General features: G+C 39.9%; 2 protein-coding genes across 4 annotated transcripts; one reads left to right on the top strand and one right to left on the bottom strand.

Annotated features, from left to right (window-relative positions):
• Positions 1 to 244: 244 nt before the first annotated feature.
• POLR3G (RNA polymerase III subunit G) lies at positions 245 to 20,485 on the bottom strand. 3 transcript variants are annotated; one of them, XM_032675330.1, is made up of 9 exons: positions 20,407 to 20,484; positions 19,819 to 20,014; positions 16,981 to 17,109; positions 14,551 to 14,680; positions 9,409 to 9,471; positions 8,670 to 8,720; positions 5,652 to 5,719; positions 4,448 to 4,576; positions 245 to 3,993 (listed from the first exon to the last, which is right to left on the bottom strand). In XM_032675330.1, exons 3-9 carry the CDS (start codon positions 17,098 to 17,100, stop codon positions 3,907 to 3,909), a joined length of 648 nt encoding a protein of 215 aa, XP_032531221.1. In that variant the 5' UTR covers positions 17,101 to 17,109; positions 19,819 to 20,014; positions 20,407 to 20,484; the 3' UTR covers positions 245 to 3,906. The 3 variants fall into 3 exon arrangements, with proteins under 3 accessions (XP_032531221.1, XP_032531220.1, XP_032531219.1); XM_032675329.1 differs by lacking the exons at positions 245 to 3,993; positions 4,448 to 4,576; positions 5,652 to 5,719; positions 8,670 to 8,720; positions 9,409 to 9,471 and adding an exon at positions 11,814 to 12,932 and having other exon boundaries at positions 20,433 to 20,485; XM_032675328.1 differs by lacking the exons at positions 245 to 3,993; positions 4,448 to 4,576; positions 5,652 to 5,719; positions 8,670 to 8,720; positions 9,409 to 9,471 and adding an exon at positions 11,814 to 12,932.
• Positions 20,473 to 26,390, top strand: MBLAC2 (metallo-beta-lactamase domain containing 2). The gene is made up of 3 exons (XM_032675327.1): positions 20,473 to 20,956; positions 22,557 to 24,882; positions 25,233 to 26,390. Exons 1-2 carry the CDS (start codon positions 20,512 to 20,514, stop codon positions 22,943 to 22,945), a joined length of 834 nt encoding a protein of 277 aa, XP_032531218.1. The 5' UTR covers positions 20,473 to 20,511; the 3' UTR covers positions 22,946 to 24,882; positions 25,233 to 26,390.

Here is a 26,390-nt window from a genome sequence, read left to right as displayed (position 1 = left end):
CAACAATCAAAACAAAACAAAAAACAACAACTCTGGACTCTTCATACAGAAAGAAGGAGTTACTTGTGTACTCAGAATACTTTTAAATAAAAAATGAGATGGTGCCTATAATTTTTTTTGTTGTGTTTACCTTGTGGAGCAAAACTCCATTGCCCTGCTCAAAATACTATTCATTACCAAAACCCAAGATTAAGTAACTTGATTATAACTTACAAAGAGAGAAGTGGAAAAATAATCAGTATATAATGTGTCAGCTTTTTTGCTGCAAGCTTATTTACTAGTTTGCTTCTTCCCCCATCATTCTGTTCCTGAAATCTCAACAGTTCTAATACTTTATCCTTCCATTTCTTACAGATTCGTCAAAGCACATTAAATTAGCTATTGTGATGATGCAACATAAGCCTCATTTACTGCACATACCTGAACTGATGGGTATTAAATTGCCATTGGTGTAGAAGTGAAATTAACTTTGGCTGTGGTCTGACTAGGTCAGGAAGGTCTCTGTTGATGTAAGGATACAGAGGTCTGTAGTTAACTGATGCTTTTTGTTATATGGTGGCACAGATGAAGAGATCTTTGTCCCAGGCTTTGGGCCTTTACAGTGTTGGAATACCTGTGGCTTACTGTCCCCTTGATTTACCTTAGGATAAGTAGTCCTTGGAAAAACATAAAGGGACAGGTCTTTAACTGGACTGTATTACATTCTAATCAAGAGCCTGGAATGTTTTTACAAATGTATGACATAGCTTATTTCATGCAGCACTTTTTATCAGAAGATGCAGTAGGTCTTTTTCCAAGATTGTAGGACTCCTGGTCCTATTAAACTACAAAGATGAGCTGGCATGGTTTTCTCCAGGACGCAGGGATCTTTACTTTTTTTTTCCAAAGTTCAACACAACTGGAAATGCATCATCACATCAGCTCTGAATAAACAGGGTAACTGCTCTGTAAGAAACTTATCTGACTTAAGTTAAAATCTGTAAAGTTAGTCTTCCAGAAACTGACTTCTTAAAAATAAAACCACCAACAAAACACAAAATAACTGAGTTGCAAATCACCTTTTGGATCAATTGCAACATATTGATCAGGAAGTTGGTTTTAACTTAAGTGCGTATTGCACTGTTGGATCATATAAAATTGAAGTGTTTTAAATCTGCTATTCTTTGGAATATATTGTCACAAATAGTCTTTGTATAACTTTTATAAAGCCTGAAAATACAACTTTGTAAAACACTTCTGGGTGAGGATGCAAGTCTTATTTTAATTACTTCTGCTCTTCTGCTTTTAGAAGAACATAAGTAATACATGTAAAATAAAGGTTTTATTTTAGAAAGCGGTGAAAGTGGTGCATATAATATATTCTTAGCTGTACATACTGTGCATGTTTTATTACAGGAGGCCCCTACTTGTATTTGTTTTGGCCAGTTTTTATGTATGATCTAAAATAAAAATCCTTGGCTAGCAAGCATTTTGTTGGCAGTAGCTGCATATAGCATTTACATCTAGCATACCGTAACTGCAGCCTTAATGGTTTATCCTGTTCATGCCTTGTAAACTTGGAACTTTTCCGCATAAGTTTCTGAGAACTTGTAAATTCCCAGAAGTAGATATGAAAAATTAAGGTAGGGATTGGTGAAATTCTTGGTGATATGACTACACACAGAAAGCAATCTTCTTCTTCTATGCTGTAAATACAGGATTTGAATAGATGCCTGTCAAAATCTGCAGTTTGCCGACAACCAAAGAACAGTTTCATTGTCATTATGGTCTTGCAATAAATTCTAAGCTATCAGAAAATCAGCTTCTAAAAAGAGTTGCACCTCTTGAAGAGCACAATCTCACTGCTCTTTAAAAGTGCCTTAGCACAGAGCTGTGTCCTTGCAGAACTTGGCATGTACCTAAGCAATGGCCTTATTTGCCATTGTTAAACCAGTCGTAGAGGGCCCAGCCTAAGACTTTGCAGTTCCCTCTGGAAGACAGTGACTACAGTTTACCTTTCAAAGGTCTCAAAAAGACCTGATTTTTCCCAGAGTAGTATTTCTCAACAGTGCAGCAGGGAGGCAGTTGTCTCATCCACTAGCAGTATGATGGGTGGAGGAAGCCATTGGTCCTCAAGAACTACTGTCTGCTATCAGGATACAGGAAGGAGACATGCCCTGCATGGGGCAAACAGCCAGCAGCAGCAGTTACAGTTATGGCAAGTGAATTTAGTTTTCAGCATGCTTACCTAATTCACATCTTCTATCTCTGTTTTGTATATCACACACAAGAAGCAGGCACACCTAACTGCTGATGTGTGATGTTAAAAAGAAAACTGAAAGAATGTATTTCCTATGCAATGCAGTAGAATCTTTATTAAACATTTGTATTCAATAAACACTTCAAAATAAAAGTGATATACCTCTGAGGTGTGACCTGCATAGTATTTTAGTTTAATTTCCTTTACATATGATACATATTAGAACATTTAAAAGCTACACCTTAAGGACTAAATTCTTACTGCATATAGAAGTGCATAGAATAATGCAGAACTGTTTCCCAGTCACAAGTGAGGTGAAGTACTGCTTGACAGAATGCCAGACATGTAAGGAAAACTACTGTAGTTTCCTTTGCTGATAAAAAGAATTGGTTTTGTTTAAAACTTTTCATTAGAGCCAGTAACAGCACTAGTTAACAGGAACATGTGTTAAGAAAATAAAAAATAAATTAAAAAAAAAATCCAAAAAAAAACCCCAAACCCAAAAAACTACAACAATCAATAGTAATGTAATTACACTGACCAATAATATTTTGTACCATCAAAAGATGACACAAAGAATGCACTGTTACTGTATTATTCAAACTCAGTAACAAATTTTCAAAACTTCAGCTTTTGTTTTTAAATAAAATTGATGTTTCCAAACATTCTGGTTTTGCTATTCTTAGCATTCTCCCCTTGCTTTTCTAATTAAAACCTCATGCATTAAAATACTGCACCACATTCTTTTCTTACATTTTTGGGTTTTATTTTCTATTGATTTGCTGTCTGTTTCTGTCTTGTTTGTTCTGTAGGAAGTAAACAAATGCATTAACAATTACATAGATACATATCTGCCTTCTCACTTAACAGCTCTGTGAGGTAAGAAAGTCTGCAACAGGCAGAGAAACTGAGGCAAAGGACTGAAATTTTCACTAACTGGTGAAACCAGGATTTTGTAATTTCCTAACTTCTGCCATAAATTCTTTTTAAATCAAATTGTCCTTAATTATGACTTAAGGTGATTCATAAAGGTAATGTAATACATTTTACCAAAATACTAAAGGCAATGTATTCTTCTAACTACAGTAATGGCTTTTCAAATTACTGTCATATTGTTTGTCTATATTTCTAAGGTTTTTTCAAGTCAGTTTATATTAAAGTGCTTAGTCATCAACTATTTCTAGTCACCTGAACTCAGAAGTTACATAAGCTTCTTCAGAGAAGTCAGCTGCCAAATGCAAGCAGTTTATGTCCATAAAGGCCATATCTCTTTTGCTGCAGTCATCAAGAATTTCATGACTGGTTTCAAGATTTCACTGCTGAGGCACAGAACTGACTAGTACAAATGCTTAGGCACAATTTCAAGTAAAATGCATACATTCTTTTTCTGTGCAGAGGCGACACAATGGCATATAGCTTACTCCATCAGGAGGCATTCCAGAAGACCTTAAAAAGGTGCATATCTGCAAAACACTTGGCAAAAAAACAAAACAAAGGATCTCATATCCTCTTTTACAGCATAATACAATTAAACTCCAATGTGGTTTTGGAGAGTCTGCTTAAAACCAATGGAGCTAAAGCATTAGGTCTGTTGATATTCAGCCTACCTCCAGAATACTACTTCAAGTAGTGTAAGGCTTGAGCAGTGTAGCACCTAGCAACCACAGTTAGTATGTTGCTTCATCCATATTGTCATCACTGCCATCACCAAAGTCATCTCCATTGTCAAAATAGGAGGAAATGTAGTCATTTTCCTAAACCAATTGAAGAAAAAAATCTATCATTTTATCTGTGGAGAAGACAATTTATAAAAGAAACATCCTTTAAACTGCACTTGAGTGCCCACCTTTTAAAACAGTAGTAGATTTTATTTTCTTGGCAAAGAAAAAGGAAAATACTCCAATGAAGTTCTGATACCTATGAAAGAAGAGGCATCACTGTTTTAGTGATGAAAAAGAGTAATTGTATGTATTGATTGTGTCAGGACACATTCCTGTGTGCAAGATCTTTTTTTCGGAGCTCTTTGTGAATAATAAGTCTAAACCACTCATTTAAATGAACTACAACAAAATATAGTACAACAAAGATCATTAATGTAATAATGCCTCCCACAACAACTCTCCCTTGGCATCAGAGAAGCTAGGGACATTTCTTTGGCTTCCAGCCAACACAGTACTCAATGTATAAAGAGGAAAACTAACATTATACCTCTTCATGTTCCTCTTCACCGTATTCATCTGGCTCTTCTGCTTCTTCATCATCTTCACCTTCTTTGTCTTTTGTTTTGTCTTTCTCATCTTCAGATTTTTCTTCTTCATCATCCTTCTTTTCCAACTCCTGTCACAAGGCAATCTGCTTTACAAGGTAATCCCATATTACAGTGACAGCAATTCATAATACCAAAATATTAAGCTGCAGTTAACAGCAAGACAGCATAACAATGCTGTGAAAATGCTGACATTTAAACCAACATGATGTGAAGCACAGGAACTTCATACAGACTTGGTCAAGCATCAGCCATCACACTTAAAGGCTAAAAAAGCATGGCTTGTGTTACAGACTGAGATGATGATTTCCCTTTACCATCCACTGATAGCACAGTTGACAGGAGAAGGCCGTGTCATTAACTGATAAAGCAATACCATATACTCTATGTAATAATATAACTGCACCAAACAACTGATGGATCACCACAAGAAAAAATACAAAGGTGTTCCACCTTTAAGCTTCCCATTCCCACACGGCGAGTAATTGCCTGCAAAACAGAGGTCACTTCCTAAGTTTCTCTTTCTGTATGTTTCTTCCCTCTCAACTTACTAAATTGTTTAAGTTCTCACATCAGTAGAATCATAGAATCATAGAACAGAATCATAGAATCGATTGGGTTGGAAAAGACCTCCGAGATCATCGAGTCCAACCCTTGGTCCAAATCCAGTCCATTTACTAGATCATGGCACTCAGTGCCACGTCCAATCTGCGTTTAAAAATCTCCAGGGATGGTGAATCCACCACCTCTCTGGGCAGCCCATTCCAATGCCTGATTACTCTCTCTGTAAAGAATTTTCTCCTGATATCCAATGAATGGTGAAACAGCAATAGATTTAAAAGCTCTGGTACCAGTTTCTCCTTCAGTAAGCTCCAACAGTAGCTCTGCCGTTCACATTAGTCTGTATTGTTACCCAGTGAAGAGCAACTGGTTGTTGTGTTCAGGTACAAACAGGAGCTATCCAGGCTCTATCCTTACTCTAACTCTTGTGCCACCACAGTGCAGAACAGCTGTGTGCCAGAGTAACATGACAAGGCCAGAATAAAGGCTGTTCTGGTTATTTCATTTGTACCAACAAACATACTAGGTTTCATTTTCCTTCAGCAATCTCTAGTGTACAATTTAGAAAGAGTATGCACATCTTACCTCAATTTTTTTTATCACATCCAGATTACTTTTAGGCTCAAAGTTTTTTGCCTTTTTTGGTTTTGCACCTGGTGAAATAAAATACATCACTATTATTTTTTTAATACGGAAAGCACAAATTCTTTTGTTTTACTTGGTTTTACAAGCTTACATCTTGAGTATGCCAGGGAAATCCTATACTGGCTGTATTAAAATTACCTTAGACTTTGAGCTACATCATTCATAGAAGTGTAAGTGCCTGGTTTATGTAAGACATGCTTAGAAGGCCAATCTGAAATTCAGTTTGAACAAGTAGTTGACCAAAGGTTTGGCTAAAGTATGATGTCCAGCTTCACAAAAGACTTGTCAACTACCTGCTCACAATATGTTATGAAACTAGAACAAAATCTCACTTGTTATTTTTCATCATCTTGAAAAGACAGAAATTCATTGTTACTAATTTATACAATACAGTAATGACAGCTGGGTACTTCAGATAAGTAGAGTTAAAAAAAGGAACACAACAGTTCATTAGCTGTAACACAGAAGGCATGGTTACTGTAGCTACATGGCTCTTGGGCCATAGCTGGCTCTCATCTAATGAGTCCACAAAATGTATTTGCACCTAGCCCCCTGATTCATGAACATGATCTTTACCAGGTTACTCCCTGATTAATTATATGGTGGAGCAAAGGTCAAAAATAGCATTCCATACACCCAGGTAAGAGCTACCTGAATTGCAGCACCCTGTATCAAAGTTGCCCAAATACCAGCCTAATACTCAAGGAAGCAGAACCCTGAGAACTGCTGAGCAAACAACTGTATTTTGTCAAAAGCATTTGCCATATGTAACACTGAGTTTATTTCAGTGTTTTGCCTAGGAAACACTTATGTGACTAAAGCACTGCAAAGAGCTGAGGGGAGTCAATCTGCTCTGTAAAATATGAACATCAAAGAAAACACATCCAGAATGAAGTAGGCTTTTAAGGAAAACAAGTGTAAAGTGCAATTGAGAATTATCATCTCTGCACAAACTCCTGCAGGCTTTTAGATTAAATGCAGATAGAACAGACATGTAAGATTTGTCCTTAAATGCCAAGCATCTTTAGCCCTTATCATGAAATTAGAGATACTGACCAATCTTTAGTAGAACTTCAAGTGAAATAGCTCTCTACATCATATACCCTAGAGGGGCAAGGGAATACAATCTAATCTGATTTCCAAATACCCATTCTCGAAGTACTTGGGCTAAAATGCATGTACCTGATTGCTATATACATATGCATATGGCTGGCCTACAATGTCAGCTGAACCCAGGCAGCACCTTTTTTTTTTTTCTGGGGTTTTTTTTTCTTTTGTTTATTTTTTTGTTTTTGGCAGGCAGTGCTGGTATCTAGAACACTGTGTTCCGTAGCCCAGGGTCAGTGTGGGAGAGATATGGAATTCTACCCCAAGTTTTGTCACTAAGAAGGCAGGTGGTCAAATCTTTGGTTAAAACATTCAGGGAAACTAGAAAGAGGAAGGGAGAGACGTGTAAAAATAAAGCTGTCCCTGTACATGCAACTGTGTAGGGATCCCCAGACCACTCCTGCATGCTACAATGGGGAATGGTAGGAAGCCTGGTTGAATTTCTATGCAAATTCTCTTGACTCACTCACCTTTGTTCCACAAGCGTTAAAGTGTCACCTAAGTCAGCTGTCCTCAAAATACAAGCAAGATATGTACCAGGAGGGCTGATATGTCACTGACCAGCTACATACAAATGTCCTGAGTCATATAACTTTTGTATGCCCCCTGTATCATCAGAATTCCCCCAAAAAACTAAACCACATAGTTTTTGCTTTCGAGGGAAGCTGTTTTTTAATCCAATCAAATTCTGATGATCACCTGATCTCTTTGCCATTATAGCCATGTAGGGAAATGTACTTTTAAAAGCCAACAGAGAAACTGGCAATAAGGAAAGAGGAAAGATCCCACAGTGAGTAGTGATTCTCTTAATCATAATATTTTTTAAACAAGGATTAATAGTTATTTATTATTTCATTGATCTTGGGGAGCTACCTATTGTGCATGCGCTTACAAAAGCCAGTGGTTTCCTCTTGTCAGGGGGAAAAAAAGTAGGTATATTTTGGTCCCACCTTTAGAGATTTTGCAAATAAGTATTTGATTTTCAGTTGAATCTTACAGTTTACCTTTAGTACCATGCTTCTCAATGACATTATTAAAAGGAACAAAGCTTCCAGCTGAGCCAGTCTTTGTCACTACTGCACATTTCCATTTCTTTTTCTATTTTACCCTTGAACTGAAAAATGCCACGAGGGACTTGGACAAAAACAATAAGAAAATATACAATTATATATAAATAGACGGCTAGATACAGGAGGCCAAGTGTTATTTCACATCATCAGAACAACAGCTTTCTATAGAGAACTTAAAGAAAATCATGTACACTAGAAAACACTTTGAAACAAATGACGCTGTGTAACAAAATCTTTTTTCCTAAAAGAACAGCCAATTCCAGCTCCAACTGCTGTTGAAGGATCTGGTTCACAATTCTGCAGAAGAAAGCTGAAAACAGACAAAAAAAAGTAAAACCAGGGAAAACAGAAAACAACCCACATTAAACCACATATAAAAGGCTTAAAAAATGCAAAACTCAACCAAATAATAAATAATTGAGAAACCCAAAATATAAAGGAAATCTGAACAGTTACTTATTGAATAGAAGGGTGAGTGCTGATTAAGATACAAGCTTTTTCTTTAATTTTTCACTGTTACATGTAGAGTGAAATACATCCATACAGGAGTCAGGAAAGGAAGATAAATCTGTACAAATAAGTTAAAACATCCTATAAAAACAAAGCAAAACCCACAAAAGGCAGGCAGACTAGTAAATTATTTAGAAAAAAACCTGCCAAAAGACCTGATTATTTGGACTAATTAACATTTCTACAATATTTTTTCCTCTAACCAGCTCCACTATATCTTCTGTCTCTCAACTACTGTGAATTATTTGCTTCTTAAAAATATATAATGTACCTTTTTTGATTGTCTTCTTTGGTTTCATCTCTCTTGGGAGTCTTCTCCAATCTGTACAGAAAACAGTTCTAATATAGGAAAATGATGACTTATTGCAGTAGTCCTCTCCCTGTAATTCACCAAGGAAAGGAACAGGCCCCTGTTGTTCTTGATTCTATTTACACGGATGCTGAAATGTTTTAGCATACAACAGTTTTATGGAATTCTAGCTGTAATTTAAATCGAGGAACTGGACTCAGGACTGTCATTTCCCCCACATAATGACAACTGGCCTCTATCCCAAAGAGACAAGTTCAGCCATTCCAGTGGCCCATGGGCCCTTCAATTTAAATTATGTAATTAAGTTTGCAGTAGTGAGCTATACAGGTATGACTACCCATGACAGACATCAGGTTGGGTTATTTTTAGTAACATCAATGTTTGCTCCCAGTTCAAAACTGGTATCTGTGTGGTGAGTCAGGAAAAAGAAAAGCTGAAGTCAGAGCTGAAGCTTGCATTTTTGCTGCAAATCAGTTGTTACAACTCAGTAAATAAATAAGATCAGATTTTCCCCCTTTTTTTTCTGACAAAACAATACTTGCCTTGATCTGAAAACATGCAAAGGACAATAACTCTCAAAAAGAAACGCATGACTTGGTAAGGATTTTCATACTTTTTTATTGCTTGAAAAATAATGAATCAAACACTTAAAAGAGCAGAACATTTCACAGGTCAACAGAAAATTAGCCTCAGATGCTACCTGGAGTCCATGTTTTCTGCTCCTTTTCACTGTCCTGGTACTTTTGACTGTACCTCTCAATTGCTATAGAGAAGGATAGAAAGAGTTATTGACTTCAACTGATTTAACAGGCAATCCAGACCTAGTCCTTGATATTTTCCTGTAACTAAACATACAGTGTAGTTTTTTATTCCCACATTGAACACTTTCTTGTTGTCAAGAACGTAAGAAAACAAACAAACAAACAAACAAAAAAAGCACTCCAAAATTATTATAATTTATGTTTTTATCCTTGAAAAGCATGAAACTATAAAATGCAGATTTAATCAGGGAAACTAGGTTGAAACATCAAATGTAACACTAACTGTTATACTCCTCAAGATTTTCACAATCAAACCTTTGCTACAAAACCAGTCAGTGACATTTAACATCCCTATGTTAACCATCCAGAATTCCCAGTTCTCAAAAGGCTGTGTCTCAATCTGACCATCACCTTTCAAGACTTTCAGTACTTCTGCAATGGAAAAGCTTTGCATCCCATCCTAAAAAGCAGCAACACACTTTAATCCATTACAGTACAATATAGTACAAGAACTAAACTGAGAAATGCATCATAAGTGGTCATACAATGTAAGCACATCTATTTATATTGAAAAAACCTTTTATTTAAAATCTGTTAGTATTTTTAAATCAGTCCCTTTTTACTTACCGAATTACCATGCACAACTGCAAAATCCACTTCATGCAAAATTAGTGAGTCCAATTGCACTAATAACCTGTTATTCAAACAGGGATAATTTCTGTGGGTATTGTACAAAAAATAGTAACTGAGACAGCCTTTGACCTTTAGAGTCAAACACTTCTAACAGAGAATCATAGAATGGTTTGGGTTGGAAGAGGATCTCGAAGATCACCTAGTGCCATGGGCAGTGGCACCTTCAACTATACCAGAGCCCTATCCAACCTGGCCTTGAACACTTCCAGGGATGGGGCATCTACCAGCTTCCCTGGGCAACCTCTTTCAGTGCCTCACCACCCTCACAGAAAAAAATACTTTCCTTATATCTATGAAACCTGCTCTGCTTCAGTTTGAACCCATTTCCCCTTGTCCTGTCACTACGTGCTCTCATAAACAGTCTTGCCCCATCTTTCCTGTAAGTTCCTTCAGGTACTGGAAGGCCATAGTAAGGTCACCCTGAAGCCTTCTCTTTTCCAGGCCGAACCATCCCAATTCTCTCAGTCTTTCCTCATAGGAGAACTGCTCCATCCCTCTGATCATCTTGGTGTTCTCCCCTAGACTTGCTCCAACAGGTCCATATCCTTCCTGTGCTGGGACCCCAGAGCTGGATGCAGCACTACAGGTGGGGTTTCACCAGAGCAGAGCAGAGGGACAGAATCATCTCCCTTGACCTGCTGCCCACACTGCTTTGGATGCAGCCCAGGACACATTTGGCTTTCTGGGCTGTGAGTGCACATTGATGGCTCATTTCCAGCCTCTCACCCACCAGCACCCCCAAATCCTTCCTGGCAGGGCTGCTCTTGATCCATTCATCCCTCAGCCTGTGTTGATACTGGGGGTTGCCCCAACCCAGGTGCAGCACTTTGCACTTTGTCTATTAAACCTCATGAGATTCTCATGGGCCCACTTCTTGAGCCTGTCTAGGTTCCTCAGGATGGCATTCTGTTGTTCAGATATGTGCTCAGCAGGGAGAAAGAAAATATCATAAATGAAGCTTAATTTTAAACTTAGTTATGATGAGGGCAAACAGAAAACCTTCTTATAACTGTTCAAGAAAGAGCCTGCATTTAAAATAACAGGGGCATTCACAGATGCTGTAGGAAACTGTCAGCAAAGAGAGGAAAAGAAGCCAGTAGTTTTGATTTCAACTCAAGGCTCTTTAGTGAATACTGCCATCAGTACAAAAAATCATTGACTGACTCATACCTCTCACAACTAATGAATTCATTCAAAGCCACTGCCAAGGTGGCAGTCACCCAGTCATAGCAGATATACCTAACGGAAAAATATGAATGATTAATAGCTAATTTAATGAGGAAAATAAAGAACTTTCTATAGAATATGCCTACTATTCGCTCAACATGAGCAGTGAAATGAATGATGAAAATCTATTCTATATGGCACACCAACACATCAAATTTGACAGGTAGCAATATATGGAGCTTTTGTTTACTACCTGAATATTGAGACAGATAGCTACATCCCAACTAATTAAAATGTTTCCCTTCTTGCACTTTCAAGGACCATTTGGCTCAGAGATGTTGTGCTGAGGGTTTAAAACAATCCAGTCACTCTTGTAGTAAAGCCAATTTATGAAGTTCTTGCCTACAGTCCCCCTCCTGCCTCCTCTTAGTTCTAGCAGATGTTTTAATGAAATAAAGTGGAGCAAACAGCTGTAAACCAGGTAACAGAAAAGATCAGTTAAAAGCAGTCTATTCTGGGGGGATAAATGCAATTTTCTTAAAACTAGGCCACTTCTGCCAGAGTGCAGTCCCAGAGACAACTGCACACTATGACTGATATGAAAACAAGCTTTTTAAACTGCTGACTACTCCTGATGTAATTATAGCACATCCCTCAGATACAGCATTTTTGTACAACTTACGATTTAATAAAAAGTTACCTCGACTTACCAACTTACCCTTGGTAAGGGTAAGATGATGAGATGATGAGAACATTAAGAGCATTATTTCAGTCTATCAAGTGGTCTACCCGCTTTCTCTGCAATTTCCAATTTTGATATTAAAAACCAGTATTCCAAGCTGGTGGTTCTACTAAGGAACAAAGGAAGAGAGAGAGATCTCTCCATTCTGAAAGAAGGTTGCAGAAACAAAGATGATTTTGAGGTGATCAGTAAGAACAATCACAAAGTTGGAAAAGAGAGATAACATTTTCTCATAAAGCAACAGGCTCCTTGGAAATAACCCTGACTGGCTCTCAGGCATAGCAGTTTCCTGTTTTGTGCCTCTAACGGAAATAGCAAACTTCAAGCCTGAAGAAGATCAAAAGCACAGCAAGCCTCTAGTGAAATGAGAATCCAAACTGATTGAAATTTGTTTACTCAGAAGATGAAAGAGAAGATGTGTGTTATAAGTTAGAAATCCAGGAGGGGGGAATTTTTCTTCCCCCTGCCCCCACTGTAGGAAAGACGGAGTTTGAATGGAAAGGGAGGCGATTAGCGTTACAAAGGGTCTAGCCAGCTGAGCTGCATTCCTAACAAATGGCCCATCGGAGGCTGGGGGAAGGTAGGGAGGAGTTTTGGGGGGTTGCTGGCACTCCTTAGAAGGGAGAAGGCAGTTTTTGGCTGAGCTCTCGCTCTGGGATGGAGACGGGGGTCTTGCGTGCGTGCTTTTGGAGAGGGGGCCTGGAGACCGGTCCTTCTGGCTTCCCGCCCTGGTCAGCCCTGACTGCTGGCCTCGACTTGCGGGCAGGCTGTCTTTGTCTCCAGCCCGGACTTGCTGTGTTCTCATTGGAGAGTTTTTGTGCTCACCGGGAGAAGAAAGGAGGAGCCTTGGGACACTGTCAGCTGAGGACAACAATGAGTTTTGTGGGTGGACTGTTTTCCTTTCCCCCTTCTCCCATTGGGGGCAGGGTCCCCGTTTTCTTTTCGGCTCCTCCTGCGACCCGAGACCAACCCCCAGACCCCTCCCTGTGTGGGGACCGACAGAGCCCAACAGCGCCCCCTGCAGGACAACACAGAGCACTGCAGGCTCTGCACCTCCAGCGATCCAACAGCGCCCCCTGCCGGCCACGATTGGCACTGCGCTAAAGGACAGAGAAGTATTCATTCAGACTTTTTTTTCTTTTGTTTGAAGGGGACTTTTGGGTACAGGACTATTGTCTAGGCTTTTTTTGTGTTCTGTTACTGTTCTTGCCAACATACATATATCTTTTAATAAAGGGTTGTTATTTCTTCTGGTTTTTTCCACACTTCCTCGATTAAAGCCCCTTAATTTTGAATTTACAATTGCTGAGAGAGAGGAGTTTGGTTTGTCTCATAACTCATGCTCTGTAGCAAACATTCCCGTCTCTTCAAACTGAGACAATGTGATAATAGAGTCATTTAGAGTTCTTATCTCATCATAAAGGGATCCAGAAATAAGGATCAGATCTGTTCTTGCCTCATAACCAGTTTTATCTGGCTGCACTGTCAGGGTCCACCCTGGTCTGTGCTTGTGCTGCACTAGAGCTGCGTCCCAGTGGTTGCTGGCCTCCAGCTGCATGTCAGGGGAAATACTCTGCCTTTTGTGAACCACAACGTCAGTCTGGCAGTGTATTTACTGCTCACACTGTAGGGCACTGCTCCATTTTATACTGGGCTTTAGTAGAAGAACAAGTGGACAATGAATAAGGTGTGTTATTCAGTGTAACAGTCAAGGCCTAATTAAAAAAATTGCAGTCTCAAAACCATCTAGAATTCACCACTACACCATGAACAGAAATTAACAAAATTCAGAGAGGATTACACTAGGCACCTCTATGTTAATATTTAATTACATGCAAGCAAAAGAAATTCTGAGATCAAGCAGAATAAGATCAAGATCTGGTTTCTAATCCAGCTCTGCTTCTGGTGCAAACCTCAGTAAATCACTTATCTTCACCTCAGTCTTCACATTTCCAGTGACTTGTCTGTAAGACATACTAATATTTCCTGAATGGACTTAGGGGGGAAAAAAAGCTGAGTACCTTTTAGAATGTTCATCTATCAAATATAATATTGATTATTTTGAGTATATCTTTACACAATGAAAGCTGAATTTCAAGACTAGTATTTACTATGGATTTCTTTGCTCTAATGCAAAATTTTATGGCATTTTAATATGTAGAAATGCCTACTGCACTCGTATAGGCCAGCATATAATTGAAAAGACTGCATGTAGTTGGTCTAAATGTTTCTTACTGTATAACAAATGGAGTAGATGTTTCATACCTTTCTTTTTCAACAGTAGTTGCTTTCCAGTTATAGCACTTGTAGAGGTCACTCATGATTTCAATAAGCGTAAAAGCAGAAAAACTCCCTATTATCTTAAGTTGCTATTTTTTCTTCCTCATTATTAGTGTGAAACTCATCTTCAACACGTGCATTTCCCTATATCGGCCTTCCCAGAATAGTAACTAAAGATATAAATAAAAAGTTCACAAACCTTGATGTTCTTCTTCTACTGTCAAAAAGTACGGCATTCTTTTCATAGTTCCTCTAAGATCTTGTTTTAAGGCCAACATGTAGTCTTCATCTTCTCCTGTTTTCAGAGGCACTGGCTTATTGTCTGTACTCTGTACAAATCATGTTTATTATATATAAGGTCTTGATATCCACCAAATACACAGGTACACTAATAAAAGCTACAATAAACACAGCTAATAAAAGAAGAATGCAACTATTCATTACACTACTTCACAAGTATACTATATTGCATTCTGACATGCATAGTAACTATGTTTACATCTAAATTTATACCTTATATAACTTGACTGTATCTCTCCGCAAAAATGTATCAAGAAATCAAGAAAAAAAAATGTTAAAACTGTGAAATAGTCATTCATAGTCATCCCAACTAGCCAAAAGCAGTTTTTCTCACCAACCTTACTCAGAAACCATTTCTCCTCTCTTCATTCATAGTGCTGGCCTTAACCACTTCTAAAACAGTGTTTTAACCACATTAAGTATGATTTCTGAATACCATGGACACCTTTTCCATGACTATTGTCATGGGAATACGTAGTGTTGTCATACAACCAGGTAGTACAAAGGCCCTCACACAATTCAGTTTCTGTCAGCTGAATTTAAATGAATTGTCAAGGCTTGGATTTTTTTGGGTTTGTATTTTCTTGGGTAGGGAGTTTTTTGGTTGTTGGTTAGTTGGCTTTTTTGTTTGGTTGGTTTGCTTTTTGGGGTTTTTTTTGGTGTGTGTTTTTTGGTTTTTTTTGTGATATTTGGTTTGTTTTGGTTTTTGTTTTTTGTCTTAACTATGAATCTTGACATTGGGAAAGATAAATATACAAAAATAGTTTAAAAATATCAAGAATCCTAAAGACAGAATTACACAAGGGGTGTTGTTTCTCTCACATGACAAATGGTGCACAATAAATACCTGAGTGTTAGGTTGCAGAACAAAAAATCCTATCACAAGTCCCAGAGCTGGGCCATGAAAGGAGTTTACTGCTTACAGCTATATTTATTAGCAACAGTTCACTGCTTCAAATTATTTCACTGTCAGTCAACAGCTGTAACACACTTTTGGTCATTGACCCATTATTAAATCTAACACTTGAATTTTTTATTGACCCTAGTTATACAACTGGGTTAACTCTGATTTTCTTAAATGGCACTAGATTTGCCCTGAGAAGTTTAACTTGCTTCTGAAACTTTCTTCATAGAAGGAAGATGTGGGAGGCAATTGAGCTGTTGACAGCTTGGGCCCTTGCAGATGTGAAGTTGTGAAGGAATGTAAACAACAAAGATGAGAAAGTGGACAGGGAGGAGGGAGTTGCAGGGCAGCTGTGACAGCCAGAGAGCCTGGACTGTTTGCTGAGTGACCTTGAGTTGCAGAAACTATAGAGCAGCCAATTTTAAGATGGGTATGTAGTAAGGGCACCAATGGTGGTGAAATACGCTGGCTAGGAGAGACTATAAATTGGCCATATTTGTATGAAATAAAGGCTTTTCTGTGTGACATCCCAGTGTGGTGTCCATCCCGACAACGACAGGAAGAAAGCATTTTTAACTTATCCATGGTATACATTACATACACTGGGGCTAATAACTCTCCTACAAGGCTAACTGTAACTCAGAACCTGCAGATTATACAGAATTCAGATGGCACAGAACTGCGCTATCAAGCAGACTGCAACATTCACATTAGAAACAGTTACAGATGATTTAGTAATATGAAATCACAGCTTAATTGTAATGCTGGACTAAGAGGATAAACAGCATCTAGTTCTGTAAGTCAAAGCCTTGGGTGAGAAAACAATTCAGAGAAATCTCAGTGTAGCACCAATTGTATGTAAAACTTGCAAGTTCTGTATCATAACACATGAGATTGCAAAAAATTTCATGCGCTTCGATCAAATCCTGACATAAATGATAAATTCTCCTATATAAAACTGCAACATTGTAAGACTACTTTTCTGCCTCAAAATAGTCCAAGCTTCCTTGCACAGCAAAACACAGTCAGAAAATGCTCTTTCTTCCCCTTTAATTTTCAAATACATCCCAAATGCCAAGACTCAATTAAGCTTCCTTAATTATACAATTAAATTAAATTAATTTCAGATGAATTTAGGTATCCAGTGTTACCACTACTGTAATGTCCAGAAAACCAAATCATGATGAGGACTTCAACATGCTAACAGCTTGCAACCAATCTAGTTAAATATATAACGTAATAACATAAATAAATAATAACAGTTAGCAAAGGGACAGGAATTAGCAATAAGAAAAATCGTGACTTCTATTAAATACTTCAAAACTGCTTGGGGTTGTTCATATATTTCATTATGTTACTTAAACACAAGTGTGGACACACTTTACCTGAACACAGAATGTGCTCCACAGTACTGGTTGTACTTACTGGAAATGGTGGTGGAGGCTTACAGATGACATCAGGTAGAGCTGCACCATTACCAAATCCAATAGCCTCAATGTTGAAGGTAAACGAAGCACGTCCTCTTCCTCTACCTGACCCAGCCATTTGGAGGTACTGAAAATATTACAGATTTTTAAACATACATATTTTCATTATGTGTTTCAAATTCATGTATATATTACCTAGAAAATTAATGTCTAACAAAGATCACAATCATTTTAAGATGAAAGATCATTTTTAAACAGGAAGCCATTTTCATAGGTTCTTCAACAGCCCATAAATTTGGTACATGCCTAAAATCAGCTTCATTCCCTTATTTCTGCCAGCCACCTCTGCATGCCTGAAATTACCTCCCAGCCTAAGAGTTTTAAACTTTCTTCTTCCAAATCTTAGTTTCACTGTATTGAGTTTAATTAGAACCAGAAACAAAAAGGGGAATAAAGGTTTAAGGACCCTGAACTTTATGTTAATACATTCTTTAATTTCTGATCTTTTTTCCAAAACCTAGTTTGTGTTTATCATTCATGACTTCTTCATCCTTAGATTGTTTTTTGTCCTTTATCTTAGTAACTAGTTTTGGGTCCTGATGAAGTGACACAGGGAAAGAGGCTTAAGGCAATCAAAAGGTATCAAAAAGACTCCAGCAGGACTGCAAGCTAACTGCTGATAAAAGGAGCTTGTTTCTAACTAAAATGTTTAACAAAGGGTATAAAAGAAAAAGAGCCTGCAAAACATTTACAGTCATATCTCTCCACCTTCACTGGTTACACTTGTTACACCAACCTTCATCTCATGAATTGCTTGACCCATGGGTTGGCAAGTAAAGCAAAATATGAGATTGGGGTAAGATGTCAAGAAGTGTGATCCAAGAGAAGCTTGGATGGAGCAGTGTGCTACTGCTCACAGCCCAAGGCCACACAGAGATTAGTTCAAGTCCCCAGCCCAGAAAAACCACAAGCTATTTATCACTGACTGGAAGGTCACTGTACTGTACCTTGCTTAGTATGAATAGGTCTGTTCCATACCTACTGCTGTACCTGCATCATCACAACTAGTTCTCCCCAAACAGAAGCAATGGTCTTTTTATTACATGCCAGTGAGAAACAGGTTGATGCCAGTTTTTTCCTACTTGTGATTTTCAAGAGAAATAAGCTCTGTTTGGATGAAACAAAATCACATTATGTATTTCCATGGCACTCTGCAGCACAAAATACTGTCTACAACTAAGCAGAGAGCCCTAAATAAATCATTTTTAGGAAAGAAAACAAAGCAAAAGCTAAGCATGTAATTAACTGGAATGAAAAAAAAAAAAAAAGGAAAATAAAAAAGAAACAAAATCCTTTGAAAATAGGATGAAAAGCAAGATGTGAGCCTTGCAGAATGGAGAAAGATAAAAGATACAGTCAAGCCCCAAATGTGAGCAATTATATTATCTAGGTGTGTGTAGTGGGTTTCTGTGGCTGGGTTTTAGTAGCGGGAGGGGGGCCTACAGGGGTGGCTTCTCTTAGAAGGTGCTAGAAGCTTCCCCTGTCTCGTGGAGCCAATGCCAGCTGGCTCCAGGATGAACTTCCTGCCACTGGCCAAGGCCAAACCAATTAGGAGTAATAGTAACACCTCTGTGATAACATATTTAAGAACAGAAGCTGGTTGTGCAGAAAGAATTACAGCCAGGGAAGAGTGGAATGAGAACATGGGAACAACCAAGTAGACACCAAGGTCAGTGCAGAAGGAGGGGCAGGAGGTGCTCCAGGTACCAGAGCTGAGGCCCCTGCAGCCCGTGGTGCAGACCATGGTGGAGCAGCTGTGCCCCTGCAGCTCATGGAGGAGCCCATATTGGAGCAGATGGATGCATGAAGGAGGCTGTGACTCTGTGGGAGGCCCAAGATGGAACAGGGTCCTGCCCAATACCTGCAGCCTGTGGAGAGGGAAGCCCACGTTGGAGCAGGTTTTTCCTGGGTAGGACTTGTGGCCCCTGTGGGGGACCCACGTCGGTACAGCTCATTGGTGAAGGATTGCACCCCATAGAGGAGTGACCCACGGGACAGCAGTTTGGGAAGAACTGCTGCCCCAGGGATGGACTCATGCTGGAGAGGTCCATCAAGGACTGTCTCCCAGGGGAGGGAGCCCACAGAAGCAAGAGAAGGACTCCTGTCTCTGAGCAGCGGCAGAAACAACAGCTGACTGCAGCCCCCATTCCCCGTCCCCCTGCACCACTGCAGGGGAAAAGGGAGAACATGGAAGGAGGGATGGGGGAAGGTGTTTTTAAGACTGTTTTATTTCTCACTCTTTGGCTCTTATCCTGTTAGTAATAAATTTAAGTACTATCCCCACTTTGAGTCCAACAACAGAACAACACAACAAAATAAAAGTTGAGCTACCACAGACAGAGGTGCTTTACATTAAATGTAGTGAATACAAAGGTTCATTTTTAAAATGCTGCTTTAAAATTAATTCTCAGTAAATTCCCTTGAAAAAAGAGCATTAGTCTGATGAGAAGTAACAAGGTTTAAAACTAGCAGTATTTCAACTCCAAATTTTTACCCAAACTTGTGGTTTTTTCAAGCATACTGGCTTAGAAGGTTTATGTCTACTGACGGCATAAACTGACAGTGAGAGATGACCGGGCAAATCGTGAAGGGAAAGTAAAGTTGAACAACTGAGCTACCAAGCATGACAAAGTTACAACTAGCGCTCTGGCTGCCACGAGGGATGTCTAACGAAGCACCTGGGGGCATTTTCATATTTACGGGTAGTTTGTGTGTCATTTACTCTACAAATGAGAAGATTTTCAGATTTAAGCTTTTAAAACCTCTTCAAACTTACGTATTCAGTTTCTCGGGCACTCACTCAGGGGAAGGCAGCCGATGCCTTGGGGAGGGAAAGGCCTCTGGAATCGGGATCCCTGGCACCTGCCAGGCGGCTGGACGGACGGCAGCGGACGGGAGGAGGCTGAGCACTCCCACGGGTTCCCGGTACCCTCAGAACGAATCACCCGATTGTGTTTTGTGGATCGTAGACCCTTGCATTTCAGAAGCAGATGCAATCAGCTGAAGAGCATATACAGAAGAAAGAACCGAACTTTAGATACTAAGTTTTTGTGGGTGTTTATTTTTTTTTAATCTGACGTCCTGAAGGTAAACAGGTGAAGATGTTTGTCACGACGGTCACTAACCCCTACCGTGTGAGGATACGCCTCTCGGCTCCTCTCCGTCCCTTTCCCGCTCCCCCTCCCCTCGCTGACCGCCCGCCACCCCCCGCCCCAAACCGTCAGGGGTCCCTGAAGGGCCCAGGGCGTTTCGGCTTTACCTCCCCACCCGAGGGCGGGTCTCAGCCGCCTCCCCCGGGTACTGCCCCGGCAGAGAAGGGGATTCAACCCGCTCGCCCCCTCACGCCGCAGCCAGACCCACCGACCCCTCAAGGCTCCCCCGCTTCTCAACCTTCGCGCTCCGCCCGCCGCTGCCGCAGTGGGCTGGGCCGTGCCAGCCCCGCCCGCCGCCGACCAGAGACGGCCGGGCCATGTCGGCGCTGGAGTGGTTCGCGCACAAGTCCCTGGGCGGCGGCATCTTCTGGATCCAGGAGCGCTTCTACGAGTCCGGCAACCGGGCCAACATCTGGCTGGTGCGGGGCTCGCAGCGGGACGTGGTGATCGACGCCGGGCTGGGGCTGCGCAGCCTGCCCGACTACCTGCGCGACTCCGGGCTGCTGGCGCCGGCCGAGGGCTCTGGGCCGCGGCCGCTGCTGGCCGTGGCCACGCACGTCCACTTCGACCACTCGGGTGGGCTGCAGCACTTCGAGGAGGTGGCGGTGCACAGCGCCGAGGCGGCCGCGCTGCTGCGCGGCGACAACTACGAGGCCGTGACGTGGCTGTCGGACCGGGAGGTGGCGCGGCCGCCGCAGCCCGGCTGGAGCGCGCGGCAGTTCCGCGTCCCGCCCGTGCGGCCCAGCCGCCTCCTGCAGGAAGGTGAGGAACCGGGAGCTCTGGTTATCCACCCTGGAGCTGCGTCTCTGCCGCCCTGCGCGTACTGCTTTACTCGGCTCCTCGTATAAAATAGTTAAACCGGTGTGTTTTTTCACTCCCGTCAACCTACAAGCCGCGGTCAGCAGGGACGAAGGAGACGCGTAGTGGGTTAAACCTCGTTTCCAGCAGTTCTGAAAGTATTTGGCATCAGGGTGGTTTTGTTTGGTTGGTTTGGGGGATTTTTCCCCCTTTTTTTTGTTTGTTTTTTGGAGGGTACTGTTTCTTTTTATTTGTTTGGGTGTTTTTTGTGGGTTTTGGTTTGTTTTTTTCTCCATTAGAATAAGAACCGCTCAGCAGTGATTTAAGTGACTTAATTGAGTACCACAGGTTTATCCTCAGGCTTCGAACAGTGTGTCACCGAGTCAATCGGATCTGCCATCTGGTGACCCTTATTTATAAGCTGCCAAGACGCAGCAATGCAGTTAACAGTTTCTTGAAATATGTACTGTGGATACAGTTTTTGTTGTACAGAATTTACAGGCATTTACGGAATTTTACGTGAAGTATGTTAAACGTCTGTAAAAAGTGGCTTGTTACTGATGTAACATTTACAGAAGTGGCTTGTTGCAGATCAGAGAAGCAATTTAGTCTTTCACAGGTGACAGGACTAGTTTTTTTGGCAACAAACCACCTAAACTGTACAATACAGTGCAGCAGAAGTTAAAGGATAGGTGTCTGACAGACAAGTGACACCTTTGGCTGAGAACTTACTCTCTTGGCTTTATTAGACCATCCCACATAGGTGCTTGGAAAAGCAGAACCGAACTTACTGAAGGATTCAGTGAACAGCGGATGTGACACTTAGCTGTAGTAAATCAACAGAAATTTAAGGCTTTTTTTCTTTAAAAGGAAGGGATTATTAAAATAATCTTGTGAAAGAGCAAGCATGTAAGTATCAACATAATATCGAAGTTTCTAAAATAATGTTCACTGAGACGTGAGACTGACTTTCTGCTGAAAGTATCAGTTCAGTGGTTGGTTTAATGAAAGTGAATTCACATTTAAACTGGCAAAAAATTACCTAATGTTAAGAAATGTCTATTTTTATATCTTATTGAATGAGATGAAGAAAGTGTGTGGAGGCCAGTCTTGGTTCTCCTCCAGCAGTTTATGTTCTTTCCTTTTGCCTAGAATGCAATTCTAGGTGATTTAAGTGAGGAGAAAATGATAATAAATTGTAAAATACTTACTTTTTAAACTTTTCAAAAGAAACTCATCTTAGATGTGTTTTGTTTGTTTCCTGTTTTATTTTCTCTATTCCATTGCTTTTCACATTATTTAATTTATTAGAGTGGGAATAGATTCCATTAATACAGACTAAGCCTGTTTTAACTATTAGTATCATTAGAAAATACCTTTTTGTCAAGCATATCTTTCAGACACCTCTTTGGTGCCCTGCTTCTGTTGTTGCAGATATTTATTATTTATAAATAGTGTTTATAATAGTATTTATAAATCTTTGCCTGTGGGTAGGTAGTTCTCCTCATGGTGTTTAATGAACATGATAAATTCATATATTTTCCTGTAACAAATCTGTTTGCAGGGGATGTGATCAGCCTTGGAGATCGACAGCTCACTGTCATGCACATGCCTGGTCATTCCAGGGGCAGTATTTGCTTACATGACAAGGACAGGAAGATTCTGTTCAGTGGGGATGTGGTGTATGATGGATCCATGATTGACTGGCTGCCCTACAGTAGAATCAGTGACTATGTTGCAAGCTGCCAGCGCCTTATGGAGTTAGTGGACAGAGGACTTGTGGAGAAGGTACTTCCTGGGCACTTTAACATATTTGGGGCAGAAAGGCTGTACCGGTTAGCTTCCAACTACATCTCCCAGGCTGGAGTTTGTCACAAGATTTCTACCTGTGCCATGAGATCCATTGCGAGCATAGCACTTCGCATTACAAATTCGAGAATCACTTCTCAGTGACAGTCAGTATTGTGTGATTTGTTACCCTCTGTAAAATGAAATGGCTTGTGAAAGCGTCGATACAAGCAAAAGCAGTATGCATTAGCAAAAAGATGGTAAATTGATACAGGTGAGCTGCAAAAATTCTCCTTATTTTTACCTACTTTATTTGTATTTTTATAAAAACTATGTAAGCTAGTAGCGTTAGCCAAAGCTACTTTTTGTTCTATTTTTTCAGGGCACTTTTGCACATGTATTGTGATTGAAATATGTTACTTTATTTTTGTTACAATTCTGACAGATGGATTTATGCCAAAATGGGAGGTTTGACATTCACACCTGAAACCTTGTTGATGTAGTACTAGGTTTGTGATTATTCATCAACTCCTGCTCACGTTTTGCTAACAGAGCTCTTGCTAAGACCTAGCATATGCTGGAAGCAGCGCCATTAGGACAAAGCAAGAGCAACACCTGTGCAGGACTCAGTAGGCAGAAAGAGTACTTGGGCCATCCCACAGCCATTGCCACTTGTGGGGTGGTGTTTGCTGCACCCCTCATCACCTGCATCTTTATCTTTGCAAAGTACCTGTCTTGCAGTTTCTTTAGAATACACTAACATACGGAAATTCTATAGACCAAACTTCCAAGCTGGAAGTCAGAGATACATCAGCTTATCTAAAAAGTTTTTGGTGCAGATCCAACAGCAGATGGACTTGTTGAGGCCTTCATGTTTCCTGGTGTGGCGCAAGGAATGGTTGCACCAGGAGAGAGGAGCAAGCAGGAGCACTCTCACCATTAGCTAGGGAACTGTTTTGCTTGTATGTGTGTGAGTTAGGAATTAGAGAATTTGTGAACTCATGCATTAATGTGTTAGACTAGCCTATACAAAGCAGATTGAGCCTTTTCTTGATGTGCTTTTTTTTTTTCTGATAAGCTCATAAAAATTCTTATAGAATATGTTGGTTTGGAAGTTTGAGAGAACTGGACTGTGACAGGCTTAAAGGTTTTATTTGTGCTTAAGAGTATTTTTATGTGACTGTATTGTAACTTGGTTGTTGATGATCTGTGTTAGGGAAAGGATGGAGGCTTTCACATGGCCTTGCCATATTCCAGGGTACTGCATGAAGCAGCTGGTTGACTTTGTTACCACAAAGTGAATGTAACTTGAACTGTTTACTGTTTGTGTCTGAAGTGTGTTTGTATCTGCACATGGTTTTTATGAAATGTAAAGTGTGTTGCATTTGAGTCTGTTCCAAAACAATGTTGAATACATTGAGAACTGCTAAACTAGATTGTAAATTGTTTATGAAAATTGAATGTGTGATATTTAAAAGCTGTTGAAATGGTTAGTTTGTGCAATTATTCCAACAGTCTATATATATTTAACTTTTTTAAAAGGACGCTGTCTGATGTTATTTTTGTACATAGACATATATATGTTCCTAGAAAGAGTGCAAATGTTTCTCCCAAAGTTTAGTGCAGTTTAGCCTTTTTTATTTGGCTTTCACTTTAGCAGAAGCTTTTTCCCCCCATCATAGCCAATAGAAAGGGAGCCCAGAGTTTGGGCTCTGTCTAAGTCATGGTGGAGAGGAAGCTGATAGCCCTCTGAATAGGTGCAAATTCTGGTGAAAAAAGAAAAACAATTGCAAAATAAAAACCAGATCTGTCTAAAAATGATGAAAGAGAATATGTTATGTAGTGCTTTTTCCCTCTCACAGATCACTACACTCCTGCCTTTACTGTCTGAATATATTCTTCACCAGGATTTGTACTGATTGGCTGTGTGCCTAGTTCTTGTTAGCAGTGCCTATCTCCAAGCTGAAGCAAAATTATGAGTGGGCGAGACATGCAGAGATGCAGCACATGAAAGACCTGTTATCACTCAGATCACAGTCTCCTTTTTTTTTTGAGAAATCCATGTACATCAGCGTATGGCATGAGGAGTATTTAGTGGGTATGTATATGTATTTATGGCCAGTCTTTGCGAACGAAGATTTGGGAAAGGTCTTTACCCTTTGAGCCTGTGCAGTGGATTTTTTAGGTGAGACACAGTGTGCGCTGAGCTGAGCCCACCCTTTAATCCTAAGGTTCATCTGCTGGGGCCGAGTGAGCTTGGACAGTGGCAGCGGGGTCCTCAGGACGTAGGTTTGTTTAGAGTGACCTTCTCTTAGATGGATGGCCTTACAGGGCTGACGAGCTCCATCTGCCCAGGGGAGTTTCCCTGACTGGGAATTGAACCTGGGCTGCAGCAGTGAGAGTGCTGCATCCTAACCACTAGACCACCAGGGGTCCCCCATTTAGTGAGTAGATTTATGTCTTAAAACCAAGAGCATTTTATCTTGGCCTCAGTTGACCAGAGTAAAAAATATAAAAAGTTAGCCTAGAACAGGCTGAGGAAATACGTAGCACTAAAGCTTATGCTAGTTATCCAGAGGAAGCCATGATGTCACATGTTACCCAGCAGTAACTGAATTCCTGCAAATTATCCATCTGCAGTGTAACACTAGTAATAATTGTGTAATAATTGTGCTCTATGCTTTTATGAAGGCTGTAGGAGCACTGGAGATAACCCTGTGCAATGTGGCAGACAGACAGAACTCTTGTGTCACAAAGCCTGCCAGTATGGATGTCAGTTGCTAAAATTTTGCAAACATTCATTAGGAGAGTGAATTGGTATTCAGTATTATACCACTATAAATTTGTTTATTTCATCCAATATTAGAATCTCTGTAGCCAGATTTTACTGTATTGTACAGCCTGAGCTGCTATGAGAAGACGCATAGGCATGTAAATTCAAAAGGACAGATAACCTCCATCGTCTGTCATTTGTGTTTAATTCTCTGCTCAGTATCTCTATTAGCTAAGATCTTTAAATGTCTAGATCACTGTCAAAATGCCCTGTTAAGCTGTGCTTAACTCCATGAAGTATATGTTCATAACCAAAATTGCCTGGACTTTTTGTTTACCAAAATCTAGGGGATAATTTTCTAGCTCAGAAGTGAGCTTTACATGCACATAACCCCAAACAGAGCTTGTTAGTAAGCTGCTGCTATAATCCAAATGAAAGTAGTTTTTGAGGGTCAGTAAATTATTTTTTGTATTATAAGGAATTCATTACTAGATAAATGGTATGTCTTAAGTAAAAAGGACTGTGATTATTTTTGTTAAGACTTGGGAAATTTTAGTCATAAGAGTTTGACAGTGGTCCTTTAACACTACTTGGAGTAAATATTTAAATCATGCATTGTAATTTTAAATATTGCAAGATCTTAAGCATTTTGAACTGTGTTGATTTCTTTGTAAAATCCAACTGTATGTTAATACAGTTTTCAGTAGACTGGGGAATTGACATAAAAATCAGATGGGAAGTTTTGTTCTGTGATCTGTCAAGACTTGTGATGTTAAACAACAGTGTGCACATAAAAATTAATTTTTTCATAGATTATCATAATAAAAATATTATAAT

The sequence above is a fragment of the Chiroxiphia lanceolata genome, chromosome Z (assembly GCF_009829145.1).
Source record: "Chiroxiphia lanceolata isolate bChiLan1 chromosome Z, bChiLan1.pri, whole genome shotgun sequence".
Lineage (NCBI taxonomy): Eukaryota > Metazoa > Chordata > Aves > Passeriformes > Pipridae > Chiroxiphia > Chiroxiphia lanceolata.
Note: the sequence above shows the minus strand (reverse complement) of the source record. Positions and strands in the feature narration are given on the sequence as shown.

Bases quoted from the DNA above. Each gene is read 5' to 3' on its own strand.
- POLR3G (XM_032675329.1), bottom strand. From the start codon at position 17,100: ATGGCTGGGTCAGGTAGAGGAAGAGGACGTGCTTCGTTTACCTTCAAC. The intron at 14,681-16,980 runs GTAAGTACAACC...TGATTTGTACAG, and splicing joins AGCCTCCACCACCATTTCCA to AGTACAGACAATAAGCCAGT. The intron at 12,933-14,550 runs GTTTGTGAACTT...TGTTGTCCTCAG, and splicing joins AGTAGAAGAAGAACATCAAG to CTGACAGTGTCCCAAGGCTC.
- MBLAC2 (XM_032675327.1), top strand. From the start codon at position 20,512: ATGTCGGCGCTGGAGTGGTTCGCGCACAAGTCCCTGGGCGGCGGCATC. The intron at 20,957-22,556 runs GTGAGGAACCGG...ATCTGTTTGCAG, and splicing joins CAGCCGCCTCCTGCAGGAAG to GGGATGTGATCAGCCTTGGA.